The sequence below is a fragment of the Drosophila simulans genome, chromosome 2R (assembly GCF_016746395.2).
Source record: "Drosophila simulans strain w501 chromosome 2R, Prin_Dsim_3.1, whole genome shotgun sequence".
NCBI lineage: Eukaryota > Metazoa > Arthropoda > Insecta > Diptera > Drosophilidae > Drosophila > Drosophila simulans.
The window spans coordinates 19,558,168-19,585,027 of record NC_052521.2 but is presented as its reverse complement, the minus strand read 5'-3'; the positions used below and the strand labels follow the sequence as shown (position 1 = coordinate 19,585,027).

Genomic DNA, 26,860 nt, shown 5'->3' with positions numbered 1-26,860 from the left:
GAAATGTGCCATCTTCAAGTGCTCTAGAGGATGTGGACGTGGAAGGCCGGGCAGGTTTGGGGTGGTTCGAAGCTATTCTTGTTTTACTGCCGGAATACGTACAATGTACTGCTGGCATATAAGAACTTACCCACCCGCATTTAGGCTCGGACTGACTGGCTGCCTTGGCCAAAAGTAATTTCGGCCCAAATGCTCTTATTGGCATAAAATATATGGCATTAACACAAACTAACGCAAGGGCTATCCCCATAACCGGGAAACTTGGTTAATTGCATTAGGCGCTAGGGTATTCCATTACCGACCTTCACTCGGGCACATCTGCTCCAGCTGCGGGAGTTCCTTTGGGGAAAAGTTGATGGGGCAGTGAAGGAGTTCGCATGTGCTCATGTGCATATCAAACTTTCCACTTTAAGACCGTTTAACCGAGTCAAAAAGTTCACCTCTCTCTCTCGGAATTGAATCGAGTCTTTAACACCGCGCTGTAACTTACTTTCAAGAAAGTTAAGTTTAGTTCAATTAAAGGTAATTATTGAACATGCTGCAGGATATTAATTGTTTATTTCTCACTTTAAATTAATCTGCTCACAAATGAGTGAGAATGTTTTGTTCCAAATGCAGTACTTAAATATAAATCGCTTTTAGTTCCCATTTAAATCAATTATTCCGGCCTTTGTTGCTGATAAAATGAAATTGAAAACCATAAACTAGCTTCCAGTCATAATGTTTTTCTCTTTTATTTCATTACTGGCATTGACAGATTACAATTGTTTTCCTACTCCGGATTACATATACATAATTTCTCGTCTGTGGGCCTTATTGGTAATTTAATCCTTTCGTACTTTTCGCATTTTCGTATGCTCTTAGGGAAACACCTTTGGGATACAGCTCTTTTGAGTGCCAAAAACTGGGGTTTTCTGAAGATTGGCCTTGTTCGATACCGAAGGCATTGTGTTTGAGGCTCTTTTCTGAGTCCACATGAGATGTCCTCTTCCAAACAAAAAGCTCCGCAAGGGGTTTTAGGATCAAGAAGTATAGGATCTCGGCCAGGGAGATTACACTGAAACCCATGAACAGACCCATTACACCACCTACATTTGCTGAAATTAAAGAACTAGTCACTAAATCTATTTGATTGAATCATTTGAGCCCATTGAGTTCGGTTCCTGTAACTTGAAAATAGTATTTACTCACACAAGAACTCTGTCAATCCCACGTAGGCATTCTTGGTGTTTCCATAGTAGACCGACTCCCGGAAATAAACGTTTATCACGGCAATATTCTCGCTGAGATACGACTTGTTGAAGCTCTCCACCAGCGCGTTGGCCACCTGGAAGTTGTTGGAGGCCAGAGGAAAGGAGAAGCCACTGGCCAAGTAGTTGAGATCGAAGCAGCTGGGCAGACACTGCTGGCGGCACTTGGCCCAACCAGGTCGATTGGACGCCCGCTGGGCCCGTCGCACACAGGACGTGTCCCCCATGGAGCAGATGCTGGCGTTGCTGTAGATGAGCGGATGGTCGAACGGAATGCAGGAGCAGGTGTCGTAGAGGAAGGCGGCCAGGCACTCGTTCTCGCAGTTGGCCCGCGTGTAGATCCGATAGAAGATCAGCTCCTTCTCGTTCTTGAACAGGCACTGCCGGCCATCGCGGGATATCGATCGAATGGCCGGAACCGCCTCGGCGAGAATCATCTCAATCCGGTAGTTGGTCTCGTAGCCAATGGCTGAGATGAGGCCCGCCTCCTTCACCTTGGGAACTTCGACGGGATTGTGAAAGTAAACCTGAAAATAGCGGGTCTTAAAGGGCAGTAGGTATGTTAAAGACTTACTTTAAAACCAGGTCCATTGGTCGAAGAGCAGTAGTATTCGCCCATCTCAGCATCAAGCACGGCAGTAAATCCCAAGGTGATTCCAGTGCCTATAGTACATATTTTAAATACTCTATTTATTAACGTTTATCTGATATTTTACCACTAGCGGCGGCTGGATAGAATTTGGGGGGCAACTTTTCCGGATATCCTGACTCCGGATCCCACATAACACTTTCAAACCCATCTGTATTCGTCAAATTCCGGTTGTTATTTGCACTGTCAAAACAATATATATTAACTATTATACTATAATGAACCCATCTAGTTACAATGGCTTGTAGAGATACTCCGGTGGCTGAAAATTGAAGACGCAACACAGGCCCTCATCCGTCAGTATCTGCTGAAACAGTTGCGAGCAGTTCCGCTCCACGGCACTGAATCTGCAGAAGAGCAACATTCTCTCGCAGGACTGCGAGTGGTTTGAAACAAATTCGGATATCTTCAGGTTGTTCGTGGCCAAATTCGAAGCGGAGAACTCCTCATCAGTCTCACTGGATTCCCAGCTATCAGATTCACATAATAGCTTCAGAAGGGCACTCTCATTGGAGCCCCTGGAACATAATTTCATTTCAAAATGATGGATGGACGCTTGCCCTTCAGGAAAGCCGAACTTACTCTCTGTAATTGGCCACCAGACTCCTCTGCACCTGGTTCATATTGCATATGGTTATTGCCGGAAAAGGTACCTTCAAAATGGAGGTGGCCTGTGGGCTGATGCCGATTATAACCGGCGTGCTATCCCACTTCACATAGATGTTCGATATGAGGTGCACTGTGATGATGAGGGCGGTGACAAAGGAGCCAAGGAAAAACGATCTGAAACGGGTTAGCAACTGTAGCACAAAAACCGCACTTGGAAGTGCTCCTATCCCACCTCTCCCAACTGCTGAGGCCGGAATCGCCCACAAACTTGAGTCCATGCAGACTAGTCTGGTTGAGGAACTGCCGCAGACTCCTGGCGAAGCTCTTCAGCAGGAACAACGAGGATCCCTGCCTTTCAGGCCCGGCTGACGGCGACGGTTCCATGGCGAACTGTTTACTTAATGACCCTTGACACCTGCATAAATACTTGATATCGCAAGCAATCAGGTGTCGGCACACTTATTAAAGAGCCATGTAATTAAGGTTTTACCCCGATTACGGCGGCATTCGAAGGAGTGAATCCTTTCAAGTTAATTAAATTCTCAATGCTGGCTTGCCGTTGGCGTTTAAATGTATATGTATTCATGGCACACGCCATCAAGCATACGACGTGTGGCCCGCCTTGATAACATGTATAAGTGCATTGCCGCAGTTTTGCGCCACCCCGCGCTTGATATCAAACTTTAATTCGGTTAGCTTTGGAGTTTATCAAATTATATTGAACTCGGGTTCAATGAATCACATTCAATCGCACTGAACGCAAACTTTTCGCCGCGAAAACATAGAAAGCGAGCTTTTTACCGGCGACCCATTAGCTTTGGCCTCGAAAGCTTGATAAAATAAAGCTCAACCGCACGTGATGTCACAGCAACCGGTTAGTTCTCTTTCTGGCATATCGGAGATCGGTGCCTATTTGTTTACCTTAGTCGCACAGATCATGAGAATCCGGAGCAACCCAATGCCCAGCCGGCTGGTGGACATCTTGTGCTTCCTCATCATTGGGGTCTTTCTCCCGGTGGTGTTTATGTTCGAGATTGTGGTGGTGCTGCCCGCCTTCCATGAACCGGGTGGCTTCTTCCACACCTTCACCTTTCTTATGGCCATGTTCCTGGTGTTTAATATCAAGGGAAACATGATTGCCTGCATGATGATTGACACAAGTGTGAATGGTAGGTCGCAGCAGGTCTTATCATAAGTCCGATAAAATTCATATCCCATTTCCAGTGAAAAAGGTGGACCCCCCATCGGATCAGTTGAACTGGCGGGAGTGCGGCGAGTGCCAGAAGCTAGCACCACCCAGATCTTGGCACTGCAAGACCTGCAAGGTGTGCATTCTGAAGCGGGATCACCACTGCATCTACACCGGCTGCTGCATTGGACTCAGAAACCACCGCTTCTTCATGGGCTTCATATTCTATCTCTTTGTGGGATCAGTTTACGCACTGGTGTACAACTCCATATACATGTGGGTCATCCACGGCCACATCTACAGCAACTGGCTGACGGTGCTTAAACTCGTCTGCCCCATGTTACACATGGTAACGGGCACTTTTTGGAGCAACATGTACCTGGTCTTCTACAGCTTAAATATTTTAGCTCTGGCTTATGGAGTCCTCCTCCTAGCCTACCATGTGCCCATTGTTTTAAGGGGCGGTGTATCCGCCGATCGCACTAAGGAGAGCAAAGAAAAGTACGACAGAGGAGTGTATCAAAATCTAAGGAGCGTTTTTGGAAACCGCATGCACTTAGCGTGGATGTCCCCACTGATTCGCAGCGATCTGCCGGATGACGGGTACCACTGGAATGTCCCTACGAACAAACAAGACTAAGACTGATTAGGATGGATCTAGGATATATATCTGCAATGCAGCTCCTACCTGGGGATCCCGTAAATGACTACTGTGACTTTGGCAACCTCTGGCGGGTTAACTGTTAGTCTTAGGATAGTGAAGTTGTAACCAATTCCGCCGGACAGAACGGACGCCTGGCCTTTCCATTCCATTTCACTTTCATCGACGACCAATATCATGTTAATATGAAAGCACATGCTACCCTGTACAAAAATTCCTAAGAGATCTTCCACTTTATTTAAAGTAATATATTTAAAATACCTTTTGTTTGTACTTCACGTCTACGAAATCCACAAATTCAGTGGTGAATATTTCAGCTTCATATATAGGAACAGCTAGAAAGTGCAGTATGCCAAATTGTACGGAGTGGCATGCAACTTCTGCATAAGCAAGGACTGCCAGCAGCAACAGACCACACGCATTGGCCATTTCTAAAAACTAAACCCATCATTCTTTGATACCACACCTGTGCGGCCAATTGCCCCCGTCTATAATTGATTTGATGACTAGACAAGCAAACATAGATTGATAACAAAAATAATATTGTTTATTGATCTATCAAAGCTTTCTTTGATGGACCGGCCTCCACTCTCCGTATAACCGACTTGCACTCCTCGTTGCGGAAGACCCGATGGTAGGAGGTTATCTTGCCCAGCGACGAAACGAAATTCTCGTCGTGAGTGATGATGATGAGCATAAAGTTGGACTGGCTTTGGCGCTCCTCCACGATGCAATTGAGGGCTTCACATAGCGAGTTTATATTGGCGCGATCCAAGTTCGTGGTGGGCTCATCCAAAGCTAGGACACCACAATTACTGCTGAAGGTCTCGGCCAGTGCCAATCGGATAATGAGGGAGGCCAGGACGCGCTGGCCAGCACTACAGCGTCCCCGCATCTCGATCTCTGAGTAGTTCTTCGACTGGACCACTCTGTAGTTGTATGTCTTTCGCCGATCCGCCGAAGCATCCGAGCTTACCTCATCAGTCTTCACCTGAATATAGTCAATGTCATTTCCGCGATATATCTTACGCCAGTACTCGCGGATCAGACGGTTAATCATCTCCATTTTTTCAGAATGGAACTGGATGAGTGCCCACTCCAACGCCAAACGATATTGGCCCAAGTCCTCAATGCAGAGGCGTGTCACCTCTATCTCGTAATTAGCCCTCCGGAAGTTTTTCAAAGACTCCTTAAATATGGGCTCGTCGATTTCGCGCTGCAACTTGTTCACCTGGCTGTTAATCTCGCCCAGCTGGCCCAGCAGTTCGCCCTTACGCACTGTGGCCTTATCCCTTTGCTTAGTTAGATTCACTTTCTCCTTGCTGACACTATGAAAGTCAAGGTTACCCAGCTGCTTGTCCAGCATCTGGCAACTTTCTTTTAGCTTGGCTTCTTTATCTTCGAGCTGTTTCAGCTCGCGGTTATCCTTCAAATCCCGTTCGACGGTCTGCTGATTGGAGCACTCTGTTTTAATTGTTTCCAGCTCATCAGTTTTCGAAGAGATTTCGACTTCCTAAGTGAAGAGAATTGCTATAGCTTTTATATTTATGGTATAAATTTAAATACTTGCCAATTTCCTTAACTGATCTTTGGAGGCCTTTATGATTTCATCAAGTTTTTTGATTTCATTTCGAAGATCCAATTTGGCGTAGTCCTCAGCTTCTTTGTTCAATCTAAACAATATGTTAAGATGGAGTAGTGTTTAAAGATTTGGTTGATGTACTTTTACCTACCTTTGTATGTCCTGATCTGTGCTTTTGTAAGAATTGTACTTGGAATTTAGCTGTGCTAACTTTTCACTTTCGCTTTTCTTCAAACGCTCTTTTTCTTCTATTGCTGCTCGTAAATTCAGCTTAAGAGGCTGAATTTTGGCCTTCAGTTCGCTGATTTCAGAGGCTACTGTTGTTAGGAAACTATTTAGCTTCTCCAAACGTTCCTTCAACTGTGGCAAGCTTTGAAGACCCTCTCGAAGATGTATTTGCCTGTCTTTTAAACTGAAAATAAACAATATGAGTAAATTTTAGGGAATAATAAGGATATTTGCAATACCTATTCTTCTTTTCGCGCAAACGATTAAGGGCATCCATTTGCTGCTGGACTGCATTCTGAGCAGATTCTAACTCCTTACGTTCTGTCTCCAACTCTCTTGAAACCTTACTCTTCTCAGTCTGCAGGTCATCCATAGACACACTCGAATCATAGGAAGCGGGTAACTGTCCCTGAAAATTAATTATGATGTTATTATGATTAAATAAATCAGATAAGATGGATACTCCATACCTTTTGCAGATCCAGATCTTTTGTGAGGCGCACCGAATCTTTTAAAGCCTCATCTAATAGGGACATATCACCCATCATTGAATTCGCCAACTCCATATTATGCGTTGGCTCCCCAATAAGAGCAATTAATGTTTCATATTCGCTGACGCTGTCTCCTAGCAGCTCCTCCACCTTTTTAAGTTCCTCTTTCTTTTGGGGCAAGGAATCCTTAAGCTCCTTGACCTTAAGAATGGTGGGTTTAATTTGCAATAAGTTCTCATATTTTATCTGCTCCGCCTTTAGGGCTTTCTCAGCTCTAGTGATATTATCGGGCAACTTTTGGATCTCATCCGTTAGCTCGCTAGTCAAGTCGCACGCCTCATCACTAGTCATGTTGTGGTGGCATAATGGGCAACTGGGCTCTTCATCCATTTTCTGGATATACCTAGAGGTAAACGTATGTTAGTTAAGCAGATTAAAGCCATTGCTCATCAAACTTACTTCTTATAAAGGGCCTCGGACGACTTAAGTGCGCCATGGTCGAACTGTAATTTGGAAATAGTCGTCTTACTTCGCTCCAGCAGATCATCATACGGAGTTGACCGGCACTTTTGATATATTAACTCCTCACTGTCTTTTAGCTCCTTTTCCATTCGCGAAATATCACTAATGAGGTTTTTACGCTTGATTTCGTATGACTGTTCTTTTAGTTTCTGAGTGTTTGCCTTCTCGTTAAGATCTTGGATCTCGCGACGAAGTTTTTCGTAGACTACCTGCATCGATCGGCGATAATTGCAGGTAATGGGTTCCTTGAAGAGCTTCCCGAAATGATCCGAGTGTCGGCTGCGTACGCGATGTACCTCTTGGTTCTTTTTATCGAGCTCCTTTTGCTTCAGGGAACACTCGGCAACTAGCTTGGCCATGGAGCCTAGGAATGTCAACTGTTCGTCCAGCTTCTTAAACTGAATCTGATTCTCGGCAATACTGGCTTTCTTTCTGGCAATGGCATCTTTTATTGCCTGCTGGTCAATGCTTTTGTTAGCGCTCTCATACAACTCATTAACCTCGTTTATTTCTTTCTCAAGCTTCTTCAGGTCTTGCATGGATGTTTCGATTTTCTTTATCTCCACTCCAAGAGTTTCACTCTCTCGCTTGCTGGACTCCCGTTGCTTCTCCTGCGCGGTTACGCTTTGCTCCGACTTGGTCAGGTCAATGCGAAGCTCGTCGATCTTGACTTGCCGGCTCCGATCGGCCTTCTCGTTTTGCTCGACTATCTCTGTGATTTCGCAGTGCTTGGTTATTATCATCGCCTCGATATCCTGAAGGACTTCTCCCATCTTCTCGGGCTGCTCCACAAGATCACAACCGATGGTTATATGGAGTTCCCGGCAGAACTCCTTAACCCGCTTCAGAAGCTGTGCCCGACAAGCCAGCTCGCTCTGATGCCGTTGTTTAGCCAGGCAATGCTTACGTTCCTGTGTGCCCAACTTTTCTTGCTCAGCGACACTGGACCTCTTAATCTGCGACAAATTCTCCTCCACTTCGGTGCGTTTCTGACGCATCTCTTGCATGCGCTGATCAAAGTTACTGATCTCTTGATCCAATTCATCTAGAGTACCTCTAAAGGGATTCTTGATCTTCAGGGTTAGAGTGGATATCTGATCCTTGCAGTTTTTGTGCCTATTAACCAGGTAGATGTTATATTTGTGTAGGTGATATGAGGTAATGAAACTTACTTTGTGTCCATTTCGACTTTCTGCGCTTGATACTTCCCAATTTCGAACTCTACATTTCGGATTTCCACCAGCCTGGCCTCAATCGGCTTCATTTCCTCCTCGCACTCACTGCACTGCGCCTTAATTGCGTCGCATTTCCTCTGCGCCTTTTGCAGGTTCAATGTTTTAACCTCCATTTCCTGCTTGAGATAGGCCACATGCTTCATGTTGCCCTCTGTGGAAGACCCATATTGATCTGATAATGTATACTTGAGTGAATAGCTTACCCTTTATTTTGAGCTCTTCCATGGCCTCCTTGCGAAGCTTTATGATTTTATCCAGCGCCTTATTGTACTCGGTGATGCCAAATATGGCATCGAACTTTTCCTTTAACTTTTTTGATTCGTCCAGCGGCCAACTGGAGTCTTCTTGATGGCAAAACAGGACATTGTTGATAATAGCCTTGGAGACACCCATGAAGTCCGAGATGGCAACGTCGATATCCACGGAGCGGCCGCTTAGCGAGTCCTGCTTTTCGCGCTTCGACTGTCCAGCGCCGGTCAGGAAGTTGATGGTGGAGTCCATTGTTTCGAAGGACATTTTGTTGCGCTTCTTGGACACCTTCATTGTTCGGCAGATGGACACTTGGGCACCCCTCCTGTCACGCACCTGCATCTTGATCTGCGCCAGCACCTCGTTCAGCCCAAAGATCTTGGGGTCGTGGACGAAACTCTTGCCCCGATCACTACCCGGCGGGCACTCGCCGGTCAAGGCGTACTTGAGACACTCTACCACGGTCGTCTTTCCGCATCCGTTCTCGCCCAGAATCAGGGTAACCGGCGAGGAAAACTTTATACTCTGAAGATCGTCGGCATAGGTGCCGAAACTTCGGATTCCCTGGATGGACAGCGATTCAATTGACGACATCTCGCAGTCCCTTCCTATTTAATACAATTTCATCAAAGGCGCAATTTGCCGGGCTGCAGGGATACAGTAAAACTTCATTCAATCTATCGAAACCTATCGATTGTTAAGTCGGCTATTTCTACTATGCTTATAGTAGGGGGATTCATGATTCTACAATCCGTTATTATTCTCTACAAATTAAATATGTATATAGAACGACACTCAACTTAATGAAGCTAAGCTTAATTTTGTGATTGCTATATTAATAATATATATATTGATATATTAATATTAATTAATAAATAAATAATGATGCACAATATATCTGCATCAAGTAAAATTCTTTAAAATATGGAGTCAGGAATATCCGCTTTGATTTAAAAAACATTTCACGTCATTTTCATTTCAGTGTTTGTAGCGTGATGTCATTTACAAGCGCTCTTGAATGATTATTTATTAATGTGATTATAATTATTATAAGTATACAGAAAATGGAAATGCGCCGCCTTATTATGTCTCTCCCGCCTTATGCCATTGCAATGTGAAATGATTAAGTATGTCACCATATTAATGTAAAATAATTTGTTTATAATATGAAATCTTTTTAATTTGTTATTTTAAATCTTGATTATTGGCTTATATTATTAAACCTTGACAATTTGTTTATAATACAAAATCTTTATAAATTCGTTATATCTGCCGATTTGTGAATGAGGGGCGATTTGCTGCCATCGCCGGCTCGTTATCGATAGTCGCCAAGTGCCGATACCCATCAGGTCGCAGGTTCCAGGTCTTATTTAACAAGCTTTCAGCGATTTCTCAATGAAAATGATCCGGAATCGCTTTGGCAGCCTGACGCGTGTCTCCGCCCAGCTGCAGCGCCATGTCCAGCAAATGTCCACGAACGCCGCAGCCTCGCCGGCGGAGGGAGCGACGATCAGTGAGTTCCGTACGGCGGTATCCAATCCCGGCGAGCATTCGGCGATGCAGGTGGCCAAGTTCTACACCATCCCCGCGGAGCAGAAAAAGCAAATCTTCAGCGGCGGCGGCCTGCCTAAACAGTACGAGCAGCAGATCAAGACGTTCACCGAAGCCTGCCTGATGGTCCGGAACCCGGCCCTGGAACTGCTGCAGTACATCAAAGACGGAGACCTGACCAAGCCGGTAGTTCGTTATGTGCTGTACGGAGAGAACGGCACAGGCAAGACGCTGACCATGGCTCATGTGTTGCACTACGGTGCCCTCAACGACTTCCTGCTGGTCCACGTGCCCTGGGCTCCCAACTGGATGAAGCGGCCCAAGGAGGCGTCCAATGCCGCCGGCCAGGAGGGCATGATTGACCTGCCATTTGACGCTGCTGCCTGGCTGGTGCACTTCAAGGCACAGAATGGTCCGCTGCTCCAGCGGTTGCAGCTGAAAACCAGCAAGGAGTACGTGTGGAGCAAGCGCGAGAGCACGCCGGCGGGTTCCTCGCTAATTGAGCTAGTTGAGCATGGAATAGCACGCATCAAGTACGCCTCGGAGACCACGGCGGCGCTAATTGCGGAACTGAAACAACTCTCCACCGCTGGCCAGTGCAAAGTAATGGTGGCCATTGATGGCTTCAATGCCTTCTTCCATCCGGTTACTCGCATTTTCTCCGACAACAAGCAGCTCGTGACTCCGGATCGGGTCACGCTCACGCAGCCCTTCCTCGACATCACCAACTACGACTGGACAAACGGAGTGTGCGTCCTGTCCGTGGACAAGATCGCAATGACCGAGGGCTACATGGACTCCTATATGCCTCGCTATCTGCTCGGCAAGGAGGGCTTCGAGCATCTAGATCCCTTTGTGCCCATCCATGTGGAGAACTACACGGACAAGGAATTCCACAGCTACATCAACTACTATCTCGACCGCCACTGGATCAACAAGACGCCGCAGGGATTCGAGGAGCAGCTCAAGTTCATGAGCAACAAGAACCCCTACTCGCTGATGCAGCTCGTGAGGGCCTTGTAGAGAGCGAATGTCCTGTATTTGTTAGCCAATAAAGTTAAATGATTTGTTATTTACCAGAACGATGCCGATTGCTTGCTCTACGTTCACAATTCGATTTGTAATAATGAGTCCCGGCAAATTCAAATTGGAAATTTATTTAACGATAATCAGCAATACATAATGATGCACAGTACTTTCGTACGTTTACATATATGTGTATGGGGTTTACATGCAGTGTGTTCAATGCTCAAAATCAATACAAATCGGGCTGTGTTCAAGTTTCGTGTGTCTTGTGGCACCAGAAGCATCGTCAACAAGGTCTAGATCTAGGCCTAGTCCGTGCGGATCTGCTGGCTGCGCGCTCTCTCTATTTAAGACTATATCTTAGGTTCCGTTCCGATGTCGGTGTGAATGAACAAAATAATAACTAGGCTGCAATTAACATTTGTCGTCATATTCGTATGTATATTTGCATAATTTCTATTACAATTTTAGTTGCTTTTAACAACAATAACAATTATGTATGTATGTGTTTGCATATTTTCTCTGATCGGATGTGGTTTGCTATGTCCGCTGCATTTGCATTATCGTAGGCGAAATCGGTCTCCTGCTCCGATCTGTGTGTGTTTTAGATTCTCGTTTGCGTTTCTAATGTTCATTTGGTTTAAACTTTACGGCTTTAGGTGAATATGCTGATGCTTTGAATATGCGTACGCGCGTATGATCGTGTGGTGTTGCATATGCACTATGTGTTATAAATCATACCGCTTGTATATACTTGTTATATATTATTCATGATCGTTTGCAGTTGCTTTCTCTGTCCTGGCGACGTAACAAATAAAAATAAAAAGCCTCCTCTTCTAAACGTAAACATAATACAAAAGGCATTACAACAAAAAATGGGATAAACTTAAACGCAGAGTTGGAAAAGCAATAGAGTTAAGCGACTGCGAGAAGGATACGTATGAGAGTAAGCATAAGGAGATATATATATTCATTTATATAAATTACAAATTGATGACATCTTCGCATGCGTCAGTGGTAAAATTAAAATGTTAATAATATGCGACAAAACAAAACAAGGACATTTGGCTCGACTCGGACCATCCTTGAATGCGTCCATTCGATTCGGCCCGATCCAACATCGAGGCGTTCTCCACCTCCTCCTCGTTCTCCTCCTTCAATTCTTCTCTTCCAAATGCTCGCAGGGCCCAACACACGGATTCCAAAGTCTTAGATCGCAGACCCTCGTGATCCTTCGAACCCAATCCTCGAGAAGAGGTTGCGTGCGTGTGGGGTGGTGGGTGTTTGTCTGGTCGGTTAGTTTTGGTTTTGGTTGGGTGGCTGAGGTGTTCGTCTGTTCCTCGGAGCATTTGTCTACTTAGGCTAGTTTTCTTAAACATAGATTTACTCATTCGTTTCGTTTTGGTTTCCACCCTGCCGAAATCTTGATGAAATCAATGCATGACAAGTTTCCAATGTTCTCATAGTTACTACATCTACCTTTGGAGCTGTGTGTGGCTGTGGGTGTTTGGATGGGTATGACAGATGGGCGTGAATACTTCCGGATGAGGCATCAATGATGGTGAGGAATAGTTGAACAAACAGCGAACGGCAGCGGGCGGTGCATCCTCCCATCTGTATTATTTCTTGACAAACTGATAGGGGGCAGCGGGACGGTAGCGCATGTTGGGTGGCACAGCGCCACCGATGCCACCGCCAGTGGTGGCCACGATGCTATTGGCCATGATTCCGCCACCGCCAGCATTACCCAGCCCGGCGTTTCGGCCATTGAAGCTGGCCGCACTGACGACCATTCCGGGCGGTGAGGCTCGCACAATTGCTTGCGGTGGCAAGGTTGTGTGCATGGCATTGCCCCTCTGGGCGGCTGCAAAAGCAAACATAGAATCTATGGTGTATGGACCAATAGAGCCCAGACTTACCTGGCACATAGGGTTTTGGCTGGTGGTACGCATTGTTGTGTGAGCGAAAATAGACAGTCTCCTCGTTGTGGCGATAGTGTGATTGTTGCTGAAACTTTTGTCTGTAAGAAAAATGGAAGTTTAGCTAGACTCGAGGCTCGTACAGGACATTGATCTGCAACCCACCTGTAGTTGCCGCCGGAGCGCTGGTTCCCATTGCCATTGTTGTTGCCGGATCCAGCTGCGCCGCCATTTCCGTTTCCGCCTCCACCACCGCCTCCTCCTCCTGCACCACTAGCTGCCGCATTCGACTGCTGTTGCAGCTGGCGAAGCGTCAGCTTCTTGGCCGCCTCCGGATCCTCCATGAGTTCGCGGTACTGCTCTTGGCGGATGTCATCGTGCTTGTCCGGCGTGAGGTACCGCCGAATCTCAGCCAGGGCATACGCCACACGAGCGTACGCCTCGGCGGGCGGAGCAATGGTGGACACCTCGACGTGCAGCGGAAGATTCAGGTGGGCGTACTTTGCGTCCGCGGAGTTGCGCAGCTCCTCCTCACGGGCGCGATCCTTCATTGAGAAGCGACCAAGTATGACGATCTTGCACTGCGTCTCCTCCTGCAGGCGACGCAGTGAGTTGCCCTTGGGCCCCAGTAGCTTGCCCACATAGTTGAACTTCTTGTCCTTGATGGGCACGTGCACTTTTTGGGACAGCTTGATGGTGCGCTGCTGGTAGACATCGGCGTACTGGTCTCTCGTGGGAATGCGTCCGTTTAGCTGCACACGCTCCAGAGCTGCAAAAACAGAGGGAAATCAAAGTAATTACCATGAAGTGCCCCGGACAAATCAATTTACCTTCGTCAATTAGCTTCACCGCCAGGGGGAAGTGGTTTTCCATGCGCGATCGCTCCGTCATGAGCTCCTGCATGTACTTCTGGACCGCCGGCGCCGGCTGGGCCTTCTCGCCGTCTGCATTGGCGTTGTGTTCGTTCTCATGCTCCCCGTTGCTCGTCCCGCCGCTGCCGCCGGTGGGCACCACTCCTGTCCCGGCCCCCGCAGTTCCCGCTGCTGATCCACCGCCGACTCCCGTCGCAGTGGAAGCCACCGCAGAGGCCACCGCGGATGACCCTGGCACGCGCAGTCCGTTCTCCGCCATTTGTCGTCCTGCCTTCGGGATCGCTGTCGCTCTATCGTCCTGCTAAGTTGCCGAGTCTCGGATTTTCCGTGCGCAGATTGCGGGCGATCGCTTTTGCTGTCGATTCGGTATGATTGCTAGCTTAGCACACTTCAGCCTTCCCAATGGCCCTAATTTTTCTCTCTTTTTCCAAGTGTGTATTTTATTCGGACATTTACTATGTCAGCGGCTCGGTCCGGCAACTCCGGTCTCTCGCGCTGTCTCTCGTGCTTCTGCAGCGTGCTGTTGGCTGCCAATCGGTGGTGCTGTTAAGGGCGCATAGTTGTTATCGGCTTGCAGACACTGCCTAACGCTAGATATTAACAGAGATGCGTCAGGTGCATGGCAATAATTTTTAATATGCACTTAGGATTTTTAAATTACAAATATAATTTAAATGCCTTATGTGAATGGTTTTAATGAAATTTATAAAATATAAGCTACGGCTGCACATGATGGCGGGGTGTTATCGGCAGTAACCGATGATACGCTATCGAATCGGTGATGCCGATCTACCTATCGATGTCCTACCACATACATATTTTTTCAGCCAACTAATTCTGCAATAGCAGAATTTTGTATTCAAGAGTGGGAGTTTTAGAATTCACCAATCCTCCAGACCAGAAATCCCCCAAAACGCAATGCCGCGCGACTACGACAGAGACTACAACGAGGACGCCGCCGACTACAAGCGGAAACGACGCGACGAGGAGCCAGCGGCTACCGGTGCTCCAGAGACCCCTGAGGCGGATGGCGGCGGACACACCACCAGCCACGCCGCCCTGCGGGACACGCCCCAGCTGAATGAGAAGACCAACGCGTACCTGCAGGAGTGCCTGCTGGAAAAGAAGACGCTCGAGAAGAAGCACATCATCACCAAGCGCTTGCTTGACGACGGTGAGTTCGGCGCTGCGACATGTAAGCTATAGTGGATCTAATTGCAATTTTTCATGGCCACGCAGAGGTGGAGAAGATCTTGGTCAGCGGCCGCATACCAAAGCCCGAGATATATGCCAACGTGTACAGCGAAAAGCCCATCCGCGTGGCCCAGAAAGTCTTGTTCCCCATCAAGGAGTACCCCAAGTTTAATTTCGTTGGCAAGATCCTGGGGCCCAAGGGCAACACACTGCGGCAGCTGCAGGAAGAGACTATGTGCAAAATGGTGGTGATGGGGCGCAACTCGATGCGCGACCACGGTAAGGAGGAGGAGCTTCGCAGCTCCGGAAATCCAAAGTACGCCCATCTCAGCCGCGATTTGCACGTGGAGATATCCACGGTGGCCCCTCCAGCGGAGGCCTATCACAGGATCAGCTATGCGCTAGGCGAGATCCGCAAGTTTATGATACCCGACGCCAACGACGACATTCGGTTGGAGCAACTACGCGAGATGGATGGCAAGGAGCGCATGTACAAGAAGTCTCACCACTATTCCAAATCCTATGGCGACCATGGCGCCTACAGTTCCCGGTAGGCTTGTCAATTTTCTTTGCATTTTAAATAGTTACTGAGGAATTCCTCTCGTCACAGCACCCCGCCTCCTGCTTCTTCAAAGCCCAAAGTCTATTCGATTCTGGAGAAGGCTCGATATGTGATGGACGATCCCAACTATGGGATTGTAAAGACGCACAGGTTAGATAAGTTCAATCGCGTTAGTGATGCCTTTAGAAAGCCGGTATATGAAAAGCTTCTGAATGCTTCGCTTATATATTCAAATGACTTTCTTATGCTTTAAAGAGCGGGCATCTAGGGTATCAAGCATTGTTAGAAAACCCTTCTTAAATCCTTTACTTTTTCAACAGATCACGGGACCACGAGCTATATGACCACCATGGAGAATATGATCGCTATGCCACACCGCCGCCCCAAACATCAAAGCACTCGACCCACCACGCCCAGTATGACAGTAGCTCCTACGAGCGCGACTATCGGCGTGAGTATCACCCCCACTCGTCCTCCTCTTCCTACGCGGCGGCCTATCCAGGTAAGATATCTAGGTTCTAGACCAATAATCTCTTCCCCTCAGCAGGCATGTAAAAATAAACAAAATGAAGAAAAGAAAAAGAATACGACAAATAGCAATGTAAACGTTTAAACTTAACTCGCGCAAATCAAAAAAAAAAAAAAAAAAAAAAAACGAAAACAAAACAAAATCTATCCAACTAAGCGACGATAAATTGAAAACGCAGAAAAAAACAGAAACCTAAAAAGAAAAAGAAACAAGGCCGCGTACCAAAATTATGAAAACGGCAACCCATCCCATTTTAACAAGATTTTAAATGCACTATGCCTGAACAGAGGCCAAATCAACTAAACCGAACAGCGACCAGTAAATCATCTTCATTAATTGGACGACTACTAACATACTCACAAGAAGCCAGAGCCAAAATATTAAAACAATCGATCAAACAATCAAATTCCTGAAATTCACACTTTGAAAACAAAACCATAAAACTTCATGGCAAGAAACCCAAAAATATTTGAACATGCTTAAACTATTAAATCCAAACTGAAAGGTTTGTGGAACAATTTTTTTGAAACGTGATGAAACAAAATGCATTTTACTCAAAACAATAACGTTTCGTAGGGTGTAGTGCATTCAAAACCGGTTAAACAATACATTTTTCTTTTTTTACAATGTATATATGCTAAGCAAAAGAAAATCCAAAAACCAAAAACAGCACCACAGAGAACAGAACAAGAAACAATTTAAAGTCTAAACAACAAATAAAATTCTTTTCAAAATAGCAAAACCAAGCAACGGTCGTTCATCATCGTCATATCGACCAACCACCTCGGGCTCGGGATCACATTCATCTGCTCACTACGAAACTGGATCCCGATCTCGTGAAAGCGTGCGATATCGCTCGGCTCCATATCCGAAAATACGTTAACCCATCGATTTTCCAAAACCCCAAGAAACCAACCCCAACAACAACTACAACAACAACAACCACAACTAAACAAAGTTAAGCGTAAAGATTAAAATATATTCCAACGAATTATCAAAATGTTTGAAGTCAACAATCCAACTATGCACACCTATTAAATATAATATATAAACGAAAATCAAATAAAAAACGTAAATTTTTATTGCAATTGTTGTCCGATATTCAAATTGTGTTTAAAATTAAAACAAGAAACCATTAATGCAACAAATTTTATCCTCGAAAAGATTGTAAAAACAAAAGACATACTTCAATCAACCTAATACTAGTTAAAGCCAATACGAAAGAGATCTAAACACAAGCGAAAATCCCCCAAAACAATTAATTTATCAAAGCATAATGTTAGACTAAGCTTGAAAATATTGTTTCATAAGATAATGGAGATAAAACCAACATAAAAAGCAAAATATAAACTACAAATGTATGTGCCCAACGACAAAGTAAGTATCGCCTGCGGACAGAGTATGAATAACAAACAACAAACCACACTATTCAGCAGTTAAATAAATTAACCAAATGCCGGCTTCGTTACAAATTCCGAATAGCAAAGAGTATTGTGAAACGTTAAACGTTGTCGTTTATAATTATGATTTCTTTTTTGTTTGTTTTCTTTGCGAATCAACAATTGTTTTATAACTTAAATATTATTTTTAACATAAAACCATAAGGACGTTTAGAACTGAATTTGTTTGCCGCTGAATATCCCTAAATAAAGTATAAAAGTATAATCGACGAATCCAGTTTCATTTGTGGGGGTGTTCAAAAGTTCATGGCTCCATCAAGGAATAGCAAACTGTCCACAGCAGAAATGGCCATATCCACGTCCCTCTTTTGTATGGTTTTCTTTTTGGACTGCGCCGTGTAGGTATATGATTCCCGGGACAACGAGGCTATGAATAGTTCCACTGCCTTCGCCACTATGAAAACGGCCTCATTGTTGGCCATATGCAGATCCGGATCCAGTTTCATTATGTTCCGTATCCTGGCCAACGGCAGTTGTGTCATCTTGGCTTCATTATCAGCAGGGCCTTTGTTGCCATTCGTCACTGGAAGGAAAGCAGCCATATAGGAGAAATCCTATCTGAGTGCATCTAACTTACCTGGTTTTTCTGCCAATGGTTCTGATGCAGATTCTGTCTCAGGATTTTCCGGCGATTCCTCGGTGATATCCAAAGCCTCTTCTGTTTCCGCTAGCTCCGCCGCCTCGGTCTCCATGGGCTGCTGACGCTCCAAGTCCTGTTCTTCCGAGAATTCAGCCTCAAATAGTTCCTCGCTGGCCATTGCGCACGATAAAAATTGAAAACAAACCAAACTAATGCAATCCAAATACCATATTTTTAGAGATGAGTATCAAAGCAGCCGCCAAAAATATCGATATTGCACCATGTATGAAATCGAAATGGTGGCAGCTCCGCTATCTTCTCGGCAAAGCTCCTTAATAAATTGATTTAACTTTTTAAAATTAACTATAGTAATTATATTCCTTCTATTTTTCAAACACGACGTTTTGTACGTAATTAAAGAAGTCGACATTATTGATTGCTTACAGTATTGGACTGAGAAAGTTGGCAGCCCCAAAACTTCATACGGTTGACAGCTCTGGCATCATTTTAGTTCATTGATATACATACTGTTTTTCAGTCTACGTACATTTTAATTGTGATTTTTCGGTAAAGATTGTTATGATAAAAATGGAAACCCCAAGCGAGTTTGCTGAGAAGCAGCCTCCTACCCACGACCACCAGCCGCGTCTGAACGAGGTGGCCCAAAAGTTTCTCGCCGATTTGGACGAGGAGCGCCAGCGATTGTCCGCGGACTTTCCACTTTGCGCTCTGCTAATCGACGAGGGTAAAATCAATTCGGCTCTTTACAGGGTATTTTAATGGTACTAATCCCACATTGCAGCTGTGGACCGCGTCTACTGCACTGGTCGTATTCCCGGCAAGGAGTTCTACGCAGACGTGTACAAGCAGAAGCCGATGAAGATTACCCAAAAGGTATTCGTGCCCGTAAAGCAGTATCCCAAGGTGGGTTTTATACAATTAACTGTCCCCTCCGTCCGCAAAATAAATCCGTATCCTTGTGTAGTTCAACTTCACTGGCAAGATCCTGGGGCCCAAGGGCAACTCGCTGCGTCGCCTTCAGGAGGAGACACAGTGCAAGATTGCCATTAAGGGTCGCAGTTCGATCCGCGATCGTAACAAAGAGGAGCAGCTGCGCAGCACAGGCGATCCGAGATATGCCCATCTTCAGAAGGATCTCTTCTTGGAGGTCAGCACGGTGGCCACTCCGGCGGAGTGCTATGCCCGCATAGCCTACGCCCTGGCCGAGATCCGTAAGTATCTTATTCCAGACAAGAACGACGAGGTTTCACACGAGCAGCTGCGTGAGCTGATGGAAATGGATCCCGAGTCGGCCAAAAACATTCACGGACCCAATCTGGAGGCTTACAGGTAAGGGGGATCTTTTACCCTATGCATACCGATGCGATTTGCCTTTGGGCATAAGAATAAAAATGTATTATTTTGCAGATCTGTCTTCGACAAGAAGTTCGGAGGCAACAGCAACGGGGCTCCCAAGTATATCAACCTGATTAAGCGAGCTGCGGAAAATCCGCCCGAGTAAGTTACTTGTAAAGTATAATTTTGTATAATTTAATGACCCCACCAGGAGTAACGGACCTGAGAGTCCTCGCGTGATAGTAGTGCCTTGAATCCTAGCCAACATGTGTTATCCCAGCAACTAACATTTCGATCTTTATAGAGTCGACGATGTGGAGGAGGTGGCCTATGAGTATGAACATCGTATGCCCCCCAAGCGTCCTCCTACGGGCTATGAGTACAGCAAACGTAAGTTGATCCCAAGCATGCATTCTTTATTTGGGTAGTGCCGGGGTCTTTAAACATAAGATAGATTTTCCCCTAAATGCACTCCCCCAGTTTTTGGGGATGCACCTTTGACAGGAACTTTGGGTTATAGATTAGATCATACTATCAAAACCAATAACAGTGATTGAGCAAGCTCTCAGATCAAACTATATAATACACTGGAATGATTAATATTATGCAACGATTCACTTCTTTATAGTAATTACATACACGCATAAATTACTACAAATAATAATCAACCAATTTTATAGCACGTCCATCAATAATACCGACAAACGCTGCGGCATATAAACGTCCATATCCGACTGACATGAAACGTATGCGCGAACCGCCCATCAAGTCCTATAAGCCCAATCCGTATACAATACTTAAAAAATATAAATAATAGAGCTCCGGTTGATTTCGTCGCACACCGCTATAAATGAAAACGAAGGACAATGCTTACGTTATAAAATCCATGCTGGGAGCACATTGAAAATACTTTAATCAAGAAGAAAGCAGCATTCAAAATGATGCTATCAATGAATAAACATTAACATTTATAAAACGCGCACTTGCGCTATCAATTTCCACAAACAATATTAACCTTAAATTTTTATTCCCATAAATATGTTAAACTGTTGGCATGCCTTTTCTGGACCATTTCAACAGATAATAAGTCAAATAATTCCTATTATGTTTAAATTATGATTTCCTGAGTTCGTAATTTCTTATGAATTAAAAAAATGTAATAAAAGGATTGAATGAATTTAATAAATTCTCAGCAATCAGATCTAACTATGCCCGATTCTTTTAAATGACTCGACCCCCTCATTTATAATGAATATGCATTACGTAATTAAACAATTGTCTCACTAGCAGTAGAATCAAGAGTTATATATCTAATAAAATAAAACGGTACGAACTTATCACATTGTTTAATCAAAAAAAAAAAAAAAAAAACGAAATGAAGATTACATCAAGACATTTAAGTGCGTCTAAAAATAAGTTAATAAACAATTATAAATTTATAAATGAACAAAAAAAGAACATTGAATAAACATATAAAGAGTTTGCATAACTAAAATATTTCAGGTTTTTTCAAGAAAAGTATTTATTTTTTAAATCTGATGGGTAAGTAGCTTAAGTGTAACTTTTAATGTCTAAAGTAAGGCTGAATTAATAAAGGCTTAAAACAAATGTCTGTTTATCTTTGGATTATATTTGCTATCAGGGAACAACTACGGATATGATTTTCTTTTCACGGGGTTTTATTTAATATCTTTAACAAAGGATTTGGAGCGTTGTTCAACTAACATTGATATTGCAAGGGCCTCCCAGTGAAGCTGGCTATCCAGAACTTCTTCCTCATCTCATTTTCATTAGCCTCTGTGGAGCGTTTATGTTCCTGGGTTTGTAATCTTAGCAGGATTCTCTGATAGACCTCATACGCAGTTTGGGGCTGTCCACAACGACTGTGGCCGCACTGCTCAGAGAACTGCGGCTCCTCGACGTAAGTATCCTCGATCGAAAAAGGATTCTCGCTGTGCGGTATCATCTGAATGATATGGATGTTGCAGGCCTGATTCTTGACACAACTGATAGGCGAGCACTCACCTTTGCTTTTTTCACTGGCGCTGATTTACTCCGCTGACTAGATGTGTGTCCTGGCCGCTAAGCAGTTGACAACTGATCCGGAAGGCAAAGCAGTCGCTTGAGGCTTGTGCCACCACCATTAGTACCACCCCTACAAGCCACCATATGGTTGCCAGGCCCTGCGCACGTTGCGGAATTCCTCCTCCCACTCCTGCGCCGCGTTGCAGCTGCAGTGAGCTCCTACAAGGACCTCAGCGCTTTGTTGTCCTGGTCGCGCGTGTGTTTTCCCCTGCCACTCTCAAAAAGCATGCCCCCGAATCCTGCCGGTCTGGATGTTTGTGCGTGTGTATATAGGGGTGGATTTCGTTGAATGGATTCAGCTGGGTCTATAGCAGCTCTAGTTTATTTCAGTTTTACATCCGACAAAATTGCATACATTGTTTTTATGTACTCATAATCTGTTCACATATATATAGTTCCTTCACAATGATTCGGTAAGCCACTTGGTATCGCATTTTGTTCCGCTAAGTTAAAATCAATTATGTACTAATCTCTCGATTAAGCGCAATACTAAAGCAATCACACTAGGCTAATTCGATCCTATAGGTAGCGTATCTAAGTTCAAGTAATGGTTCACAAACAATTTTACTTCAAAGGAGTCTAAAACATCGATATTGGAAGTAGAGGAAGCTGAGTTGGAAGTGTAAAATTTAAATAACCTATAGCTCTGGGAAGTTCGCTTCCCTGGAAAATCGCTTTCCCATATAATACAGTAACAAAGCAACACCTATCGCCAATTTGCCAGGCCATCGACGTTATCCGAGGGCTACATCCCAATGTCAAGCTCATCTGTTGCGGTGCGCATCTCCAAACGTAATCACGTAATGCCGGTGGTGCAGATTTATGGAGCGGTCTTGAACTCGAACTGCTTCAGAACCGGAAGGTCACTGCCAACTGGAGCGGGGCCAGAAAGAGGCCTAGCAGCCAGAGGCGAATGTCCCGTCCGTGAGCCGCCGAATCCTTGCCGGATGTGGAGGTGTCCGCCGGGGCCGGAAGCAGAGATGGAGCCGGGGTACTTGGCTCCGGGCCAAAGCGAATGGTAGCCTTGTGTCGCACTTTGTTCGGCAGTACCTCGCACTCGTAGCGCTCCTCTGTGGCATTGGATGCCAGGGGAACGGTCAGGGAGAACTGATCGTCCAGGGCGTAGATGTGGTTGAATATATTCATTCCGCTGGATACCTGTACCTTCTCCTTGTACCAGAGAACCACGTGGTGTGCAGCTTGAAAAGAGGTGGAAAATCAATACTTGGCATGCACTTTTTGGCACTTGTTTTGTTATCATAGTTAAGGGTGGCCAGACATGTAATCATAGCTTAATTCTTCTCATAACTTTTTCCAAAACAAAAAGCATGATTTATCGACTCACCATTATAATTTTTAACTGGGCACTCCAACTTGGTGCTGGTCGCGTTCTGCGGCACATAGATATCCACATCGCTGTGCTCAAAGTATGGCTCTGGGACTTTGGGATCAGCGGTGGACTTGGCCAGGTTACCCGGAGCCCGCTGCTGGTCCTCCTCGTAGTCGTAGTCCTTGCTGGTGTCTCCTGTCGACGGGGCAGTGACTGCTCCCCCGGCTCCTCCTCCGTTTCCGCCTCCAGCGGCCGATGAAGATTTGGCTGGGAGTGCCTCCGGCAAGGTCAGCACACCTGGAACAAATGGTAATTAGACCGGGCTTTCGAACACACGCAGATTAAGCTACACGGATAAAAATGAGCTTGGTATCTGTTTGTGTTGTATCTATTTCTCGGATAAATATCAAAATCGATACATCGATGCAAGTGCTTCCGGCTAAAAGGGTAATTTTTGTGTCTGCTGCAGTTATTTTTGCTGATATAGTATTAGTTCTACAGGTATGAACTGAATATATATTATTTTTATTAATATTAATTTTTGAAGTGTGTACTCATTGAAAAGCACTCGAAACGCTGCCAGCCCAGATTTCCGTGTCTGGCGATAGTTTCCAAGCCTAAGCCCCAAAGACGCGGAAGGCAGCATAAAACCATTAACGAATACGGAACATGCCGAGCGGCCAAGCCCCTTTTCCATACGAAATTTCCCAGGGAGCGTGTCAACGCCCATTCTGGAGTGATATGATGGTTACAACTCCAGTTGGAGGTCAGGTCACGGAATGGAATCCGAATCGGGAATACTCGGCATATGCAAGCCACACGTTAGCGGCTATCCGTTTGTATCTGGATTTGGCTCAAGGATGTGGGTACAGCGCTCTGGTTGCGTCATTTGCACATTCGGCGCACTGCTTAATGGCTGCGAAAATTGCCAATTTGCCATATAATATTCGTGGGTTTATGAGTTCTGCGGGAGGGAGTGTGTGTGCCAGAGTTATTAGTTTTGTTTGCACTCTCGTTAGGAAAAATTGAAAGACATTGGCAGACAAGTCGGGACACCTTTCTTAGCCTTGGCTCAGTTGTCCGCACAAGACGGGACGGCTCTTGTTTGCCCGGAAAATGCGATTTGGGTCAGCGGAAAATGGGGATGATTCTATCTACCCAAATAATAAAGCCAGTGGATCAAGTTGAATTTATTGCCAGCGGCTCGGTGGGTGTCTTTGGGAATTTTCGGTGCCCAAAAGTATGCTATTAAAAAATTGAAGTTCCTAAATTCAATGTTCCCATATGATTTCAATTCACTTGGGAATTTGCCAAGTCTTGAACGTTTTGCAATACTTCCACCATTCTTACGATTTTTGATAACACTTCCATAGGAGGTCAAGATATTTGTACATTTTTTCAGGGTCAAGTGTAGAAAGTTACTGGTCATCCGTTTATGGGAATCTGTCAACTCATGTGGCAAGCCCATCCAATCCCACGCTTCTGTTGTCCTCCCCGTATAATTAATATCGATAAGCCGGACACAAAGCCGTGGAAACGCACGCATGATACGGCAATTACCTCGCCACATTCTCATCCCTTTGACAGCTCATCATCATCCGTAGCCCCATGTACCAGATATCCACTCCGGACCCACTCCCAGTTGCTTAATTATTCAAGAGCCACTTTAATCATGTTGATATTTTTAACAATGTGCTCATTCCAACCCATACCTCCGCACCCCGGCCACCCATTTCATTTACTGTTCCACTAATTTCTCTATTCGGGAGCACTGAACAATGCTCATACACGCGCAGAAAAGTTAGCGTAAAAGTAAAACGGAAGGATGAAATCCATCCAACTTATTTAGGTATTAAAGCTCATACAAAAGAGGTAAATCGCAAATATAAAAAATAACATTTTTCCTAAAGATGGGTTGTAGTTTTTCTTTCTGTGTATACTCATCGCGCGTTGGGAAGACATGCCCTGCTTACAAGTGGTTCCCAAATTGTCGTCAATTCAATGAATGACACACGTTCTTTCAGGCAACTTTTCCCTCCCTCTGCCCCTCTGCCGCACTCCCACTTTATCCCCCCATCCCGCCCCCTTCTATAACTCCCAGCCACCGTTTAAGGAAAACTTTGCCATAAAGAGTGTCGACCCTATGAAGCACTTCTACTTTGATAGTTTCGGTTGGCAGACAAGTGTTTTATGGAGTTTGGAGCCAGCTCCATTTGGATGGCGAAAATGCAACCTCCGGTGAATATCTAACCATTTGATTGATATTGATATGTGTGATGAGGCAATCCCTATATCAAGTCAATATATATTCATAATGAGTAGCTATGAGTAATATCTTTGAATCACTTAACATTTGGGGGACTTTTGTGGGGATACTTATTCCGTATAACTAATTCCCAAAGATCTCAGTGATTCATTGCAGTTCTTTTACTGCCAATGAATCCATTCAATAAGTCTTGTGAATAACGCGAACGATGCCAATAGCATATGTTTTATTTAACAGTCGCACACACTTTTGTTAAAGTTTTGCCCTATTGGGTCAGTGGAAAAACGGGGTAAGTGCAGTGTAATCCATCGATTACTTAAGCGCCCACAACCACCCATGCACGAGCACTGGGAAAATGTCTATCCAGGATTATAATCTCTAGATTATGCAAATTAGCGCGGATGAGTGGGTTACGAGTAGCAGCAGACAAACAAGAAATTCACAAGTATTTCTTTGTGGCTGAATGATGTAAAGCCCATGGAGGGCCCTCCATTTCTTCCATGGAAGAACCCGCATATGTAAATGGTGCCGAAAAATCCACTGCCCATAAAGATTACAAATTGAATCGAAATTAATTTGTCTTTCCTAATGGAACACTGTATGCGGCAAAAGATGAGAGCGATGCACCGATTTTACCTGGGAACTGGACAGATCCGCAGGCGATAAGAAGGAGCAGCCAGAGATGCCTCATTTCAGTCGCTTGTTTATGATTGAGGGTATGCCAATATCCACTCCTCGAAATCCTTTGCACTTTTTCAAATTTTCGTATGTGGTTTCCAAACCAGTTTGCTTTTTGCCACCTTTGAGGATAAACGGCGGCCGAGACACTGAACTTTGTTTTGTCACCAGGGTTTTCGTGGGTTCTGAGCTCTTTTGCGTGGGCTGTCGTTATCGTTTCTGTTGTTCGCCGAGGACTGCCAGTAAGGAATATGGACTGCGATTGCGAATGCCGATGGAGGGATATTCAGGTACAGTGGTGTGTCGAAAAATGAACACGAATCTTCAAGGCAAGACTAGTGGCTGAGAACCAGTTGAGTTCAAAAACAGTTTTACAGGTTCTTTAGCCGAAATAATTCAAAATATAAGTTTTAAGCAATAAAAGTCTTATAATGGACGTAGTTTATAAATTATAACAGACAATTTTTAATAAAATATTTACACAAGTTTCTCAAATAGCTTACCAAAAAACAGTTTAATAGTTGTTCAACATGAGTCTTCCAAGTTAGCGAAGCTCTCCTGTGTATTTTTGTGCTTCAAAAGCATAATAGCCGAATGTGAATCCGAGTACGAATAACTGAACAACCGAAGGCGGCGAAGGAGAGCAGATGAGTCATGTTGCACAGTCGCAGGAGGAGTGCCCAATTGGAAACGCGGAAAAGCGTCGCATTCGCTGCACAACAAACTACCAATTTCCCACTTGGCAAGAGAGAGAGGAAGAGAGAGACAGCCTAGGTCAATTCCACTT

General features: G+C 44.9%; 11 protein-coding genes across 12 annotated transcripts; 4 read left to right on the top strand and 7 right to left on the bottom strand.

Moving 5' to 3' along the window:
* Nucleotides 1–568: 568 nt before the first annotated feature.
* Nucleotides 569–3,315, bottom strand: LOC6735705 (pickpocket protein 28). The gene is made up of 7 exons (XM_016168738.3): nt 2,741–3,315; nt 2,482–2,682; nt 2,136–2,417; nt 1,967–2,082; nt 1,825–1,913; nt 1,192–1,777; nt 569–1,097 (listed from the first exon to the last, which is right to left on the bottom strand). The coding sequence occupies exons 1-7, from the start codon at nt 2,890–2,892 to the stop codon at nt 814–816; spliced, it is 1,710 nt and encodes a 569-aa protein (XP_016029076.1). The 5' UTR covers nt 2,893–3,315; the 3' UTR covers nt 569–813.
* A 45-nt stretch (nt 3,316–3,360) lies between these two features.
* On the top strand, nt 3,361–4,631 carry LOC6735704 (probable palmitoyltransferase ZDHHC24). The gene is made up of 2 exons (XM_002082584.4): nt 3,361–3,677; nt 3,733–4,631. Exons 1-2 carry the CDS (start codon nt 3,368–3,370, stop codon nt 4,335–4,337), a joined length of 915 nt encoding a protein of 304 aa, XP_002082620.2. The 5' UTR covers nt 3,361–3,367; the 3' UTR covers nt 4,338–4,631.
* LOC120284358 lies at nt 4,382–4,879 on the bottom strand. Its single transcript, XM_039291520.2, has 2 exons — nt 4,620–4,879; nt 4,382–4,561 (listed from the first exon to the last, which is right to left on the bottom strand). Exons 1-2 carry the CDS (start codon nt 4,785–4,787, stop codon nt 4,382–4,384), a joined length of 348 nt encoding a protein of 115 aa, XP_039147454.1. The 5' UTR covers nt 4,788–4,879.
* Nucleotides 4,880–9,357, bottom strand: LOC6735703 (DNA repair protein RAD50). The gene is made up of 8 exons (XM_016168737.3): nt 8,620–9,357; nt 8,354–8,567; nt 7,119–8,297; nt 6,639–7,062; nt 6,408–6,577; nt 6,092–6,352; nt 5,929–6,031; nt 4,880–5,871 (listed from the first exon to the last, which is right to left on the bottom strand). Exons 1-8 carry the CDS (start codon nt 9,257–9,259, stop codon nt 4,906–4,908), a joined length of 3,957 nt encoding a protein of 1,318 aa, XP_016029075.1. The 5' UTR covers nt 9,260–9,357; the 3' UTR covers nt 4,880–4,905.
* Nucleotides 9,358–9,818: 461 nt separating this feature from the next.
* LOC6735702 (28S ribosomal protein S29, mitochondrial) lies at nt 9,819–11,298 on the top strand. The gene has a single exon (XM_002082582.3). It carries the CDS (start codon nt 10,061–10,063, stop codon nt 11,237–11,239), a length of 1,179 nt encoding a protein of 392 aa, XP_002082618.1. The 5' UTR covers nt 9,819–10,060; the 3' UTR covers nt 11,240–11,298.
* Nucleotides 11,299–11,357: 59 nt separating this feature from the next.
* LOC6735701 (KH domain-containing, RNA-binding, signal transduction-associated protein 2) lies at nt 11,358–14,578 on the bottom strand. Of its 2 annotated transcripts, XR_001599726.3 has the most exons (5): nt 13,992–14,578; nt 13,327–13,930; nt 13,162–13,262; nt 12,722–13,106; nt 11,358–12,665 (listed from the first exon to the last, which is right to left on the bottom strand). XR_001599726.3 is itself a non-coding variant. In XM_002082581.4 (4 exons), exons 1-4 carry the CDS (start codon nt 14,290–14,292, stop codon nt 12,862–12,864), a joined length of 1,251 nt encoding a protein of 416 aa, XP_002082617.1. In that variant the 5' UTR covers nt 14,293–14,578; the 3' UTR covers nt 11,358–12,861. The 2 variants fall into 2 exon arrangements, 1 of the variants encoding a protein (XP_002082617.1); XM_002082581.4 differs by having other exon boundaries at nt 11,358–13,106.
* Nucleotides 14,579–14,793: 215 nt separating this feature from the next.
* Nucleotides 14,794–17,987, top strand: LOC6735700 (KH domain-containing, RNA-binding, signal transduction-associated protein 2). Its single transcript, XM_002082580.4, has 5 exons — nt 14,794–15,207; nt 15,273–15,777; nt 15,838–15,939; nt 16,110–16,291; nt 17,056–17,987. Exons 1-5 carry the CDS (start codon nt 14,952–14,954, stop codon nt 17,199–17,201), a joined length of 1,191 nt encoding a protein of 396 aa, XP_002082616.1. The 5' UTR covers nt 14,794–14,951; the 3' UTR covers nt 17,202–17,987.
* LOC6735699 (DNA polymerase epsilon subunit 4) lies at nt 17,833–18,636 on the bottom strand. Its single transcript, XM_002082579.4, has 2 exons — nt 18,356–18,636; nt 17,833–18,301 (listed from the first exon to the last, which is right to left on the bottom strand). Exons 1-2 carry the CDS (start codon nt 18,534–18,536, stop codon nt 18,015–18,017), a joined length of 468 nt encoding a protein of 155 aa, XP_002082615.1. The 5' UTR covers nt 18,537–18,636; the 3' UTR covers nt 17,833–18,014.
* A 301-nt stretch (nt 18,637–18,937) lies between these two features.
* Nucleotides 18,938–20,830, top strand: LOC6735698 (KH domain-containing, RNA-binding, signal transduction-associated protein 2). Its single transcript, XM_016181372.3, has 6 exons — nt 18,938–19,103; nt 19,161–19,282; nt 19,344–19,708; nt 19,787–19,876; nt 20,019–20,104; nt 20,395–20,830. Exons 1-6 carry the CDS (start codon nt 18,938–18,940, stop codon nt 20,526–20,528), a joined length of 963 nt encoding a protein of 320 aa, XP_016029074.1. The 3' UTR covers nt 20,529–20,830.
* Nucleotides 20,831–21,067: 237 nt separating this feature from the next.
* LOC6735697 (ventrally expressed gene D protein) lies at nt 21,068–21,879 on the bottom strand. The gene is made up of 2 exons (XM_016168736.3): nt 21,740–21,879; nt 21,068–21,680 (listed from the first exon to the last, which is right to left on the bottom strand). The coding sequence occupies exon 2, from the start codon at nt 21,678–21,680 to the stop codon at nt 21,435–21,437; it is 246 nt and encodes an 81-aa protein (XP_016029073.1). The 5' UTR covers nt 21,740–21,879; the 3' UTR covers nt 21,068–21,434.
* Nucleotides 21,880–22,079: 200 nt separating this feature from the next.
* Nucleotides 22,080–26,319, bottom strand: LOC6735696. The gene is made up of 3 exons (XM_002082576.4): nt 26,032–26,319; nt 23,145–23,426; nt 22,080–22,998 (listed from the first exon to the last, which is right to left on the bottom strand). The coding sequence occupies exons 1-3, from the start codon at nt 26,084–26,086 to the stop codon at nt 22,649–22,651; spliced, it is 687 nt and encodes a 228-aa protein (XP_002082612.1). The 5' UTR covers nt 26,087–26,319; the 3' UTR covers nt 22,080–22,648.
* Nucleotides 26,320–26,860: the final 541 nt, after the last annotated feature.

Excerpts from the sequence above, each read along its gene's own strand:
- LOC6735705 (XM_016168738.3), bottom strand. The coding sequence starts at position 2,892 with ATGGAACCGTCGCCGTCAGCCGGGCCTGAAAGGCAGGGATCCTCGTTG. Across the intron at positions 2,083-2,135 it reads GAGTATCTCTACAAGCCATT|TGCAAATAACAACCGGAATT; the intron begins GTAACTAGATGG and ends TTGTTTTGACAG. Across the intron at positions 1,778-1,824 it reads CCAATGGACCTGGTTTTAAA|GTTTACTTTCACAATCCCGT; the intron begins GTAAGTCTTTAA and ends CGCTATTTTCAG.
- LOC6735704 (XM_002082584.4), top strand. The coding sequence starts at position 3,368 with ATGTCACAGCAACCGGTTAGTTCTCTTTCTGGCATATCGGAGATCGGT. Across the intron at positions 3,678-3,732 it reads GATTGACACAAGTGTGAATG|TGAAAAAGGTGGACCCCCCA; the intron begins GTAGGTCGCAGC and ends TCCCATTTCCAG.
- LOC120284358 (XM_039291520.2), bottom strand. The coding sequence starts at position 4,787 with ATGGCCAATGCGTGTGGTCTGTTGCTGCTGGCAGTCCTTGCTTATGCA. Across the intron at positions 4,562-4,619 it reads ACGTGAAGTACAAACAAAAG|GGTAGCATGTGCTTTCATAT; the intron begins GTATTTTAAATA and ends ATTTTTGTACAG.
- LOC6735703 (XM_016168737.3), bottom strand. The coding sequence starts at position 9,259 with ATGTCGTCAATTGAATCGCTGTCCATCCAGGGAATCCGAAGTTTCGGC. Across the intron at positions 8,298-8,353 it reads AAAGTCGAAATGGACACAAA|GCACAAAAACTGCAAGGATC; the intron begins GTAAGTTTCATT and ends CCTGGTTAATAG. Across the intron at positions 5,872-5,928 it reads AAGATCAGTTAAGGAAATTG|GAAGTCGAAATCTCTTCGAA; the intron begins GCAAGTATTTAA and ends CTCTTCACTTAG.
- LOC6735702 (XM_002082582.3), top strand. The coding sequence starts at position 10,061 with ATGAAAATGATCCGGAATCGCTTTGGCAGCCTGACGCGTGTCTCCGCC.
- LOC6735701 (XM_002082581.4), bottom strand. The coding sequence starts at position 14,292 with ATGGCGGAGAACGGACTGCGCGTGCCAGGGTCATCCGCGGTGGCCTCT. Across the intron at positions 13,931-13,991 it reads GGTGAAGCTAATTGACGAAG|CTCTGGAGCGTGTGCAGCTA; the intron begins GTAAATTGATTT and ends CTGTTTTTGCAG. Across the intron at positions 13,107-13,161 it reads GCCAAAACCCTATGTGCCAG|CCGCCCAGAGGGGCAATGCC; the intron begins GTAAGTCTGGGC and ends TTGCTTTTGCAG.
- LOC6735700 (XM_002082580.4), top strand. The coding sequence starts at position 14,952 with ATGCCGCGCGACTACGACAGAGACTACAACGAGGACGCCGCCGACTAC. Across the intron at positions 15,208-15,272 it reads CAAGCGCTTGCTTGACGACG|AGGTGGAGAAGATCTTGGTC; the intron begins GTGAGTTCGGCG and ends ATGGCCACGCAG. Across the intron at positions 16,292-17,055 it reads CTACGCGGCGGCCTATCCAG|CAAAACCAAGCAACGGTCGT; the intron begins GTAAGATATCTA and ends TTTTCAAAATAG.
- LOC6735699 (XM_002082579.4), bottom strand. The coding sequence starts at position 18,536 with ATGGCCAGCGAGGAACTATTTGAGGCTGAATTCTCGGAAGAACAGGAC. Across the intron at positions 18,302-18,355 it reads ACCATTGGCAGAAAAACCAG|TGACGAATGGCAACAAAGGC; the intron begins GTAAGTTAGATG and ends CTTTCCTTCCAG.
- LOC6735698 (XM_016181372.3), top strand. The coding sequence starts at position 18,938 with ATGATAAAAATGGAAACCCCAAGCGAGTTTGCTGAGAAGCAGCCTCCT. Across the intron at positions 19,104-19,160 it reads CGCTCTGCTAATCGACGAGG|CTGTGGACCGCGTCTACTGC; the intron begins GTAAAATCAATT and ends CCCACATTGCAG. Across the intron at positions 20,105-20,394 it reads GGGCTATGAGTACAGCAAAC|CACGTCCATCAATAATACCG; the intron begins GTAAGTTGATCC and ends CCAATTTTATAG.
- LOC6735697 (XM_016168736.3), bottom strand. The coding sequence starts at position 21,680 with ATGATACCGCACAGCGAGAATCCTTTTTCGATCGAGGATACTTACGTC.
- LOC6735696 (XM_002082576.4), bottom strand. The coding sequence starts at position 26,086 with ATGAGGCATCTCTGGCTGCTCCTTCTTATCGCCTGCGGATCTGTCCAG. Across the intron at positions 23,427-26,031 it reads CGGATCTGTCCAGTTCCCAG|GTGTGCTGACCTTGCCGGAG; the intron begins GTAAAATCGGTG and ends CATTTGTTCCAG. Across the intron at positions 22,999-23,144 it reads CCCAGTTAAAAATTATAATG|CTGCACACCACGTGGTTCTC; the intron begins GTGAGTCGATAA and ends CCTCTTTTCAAG.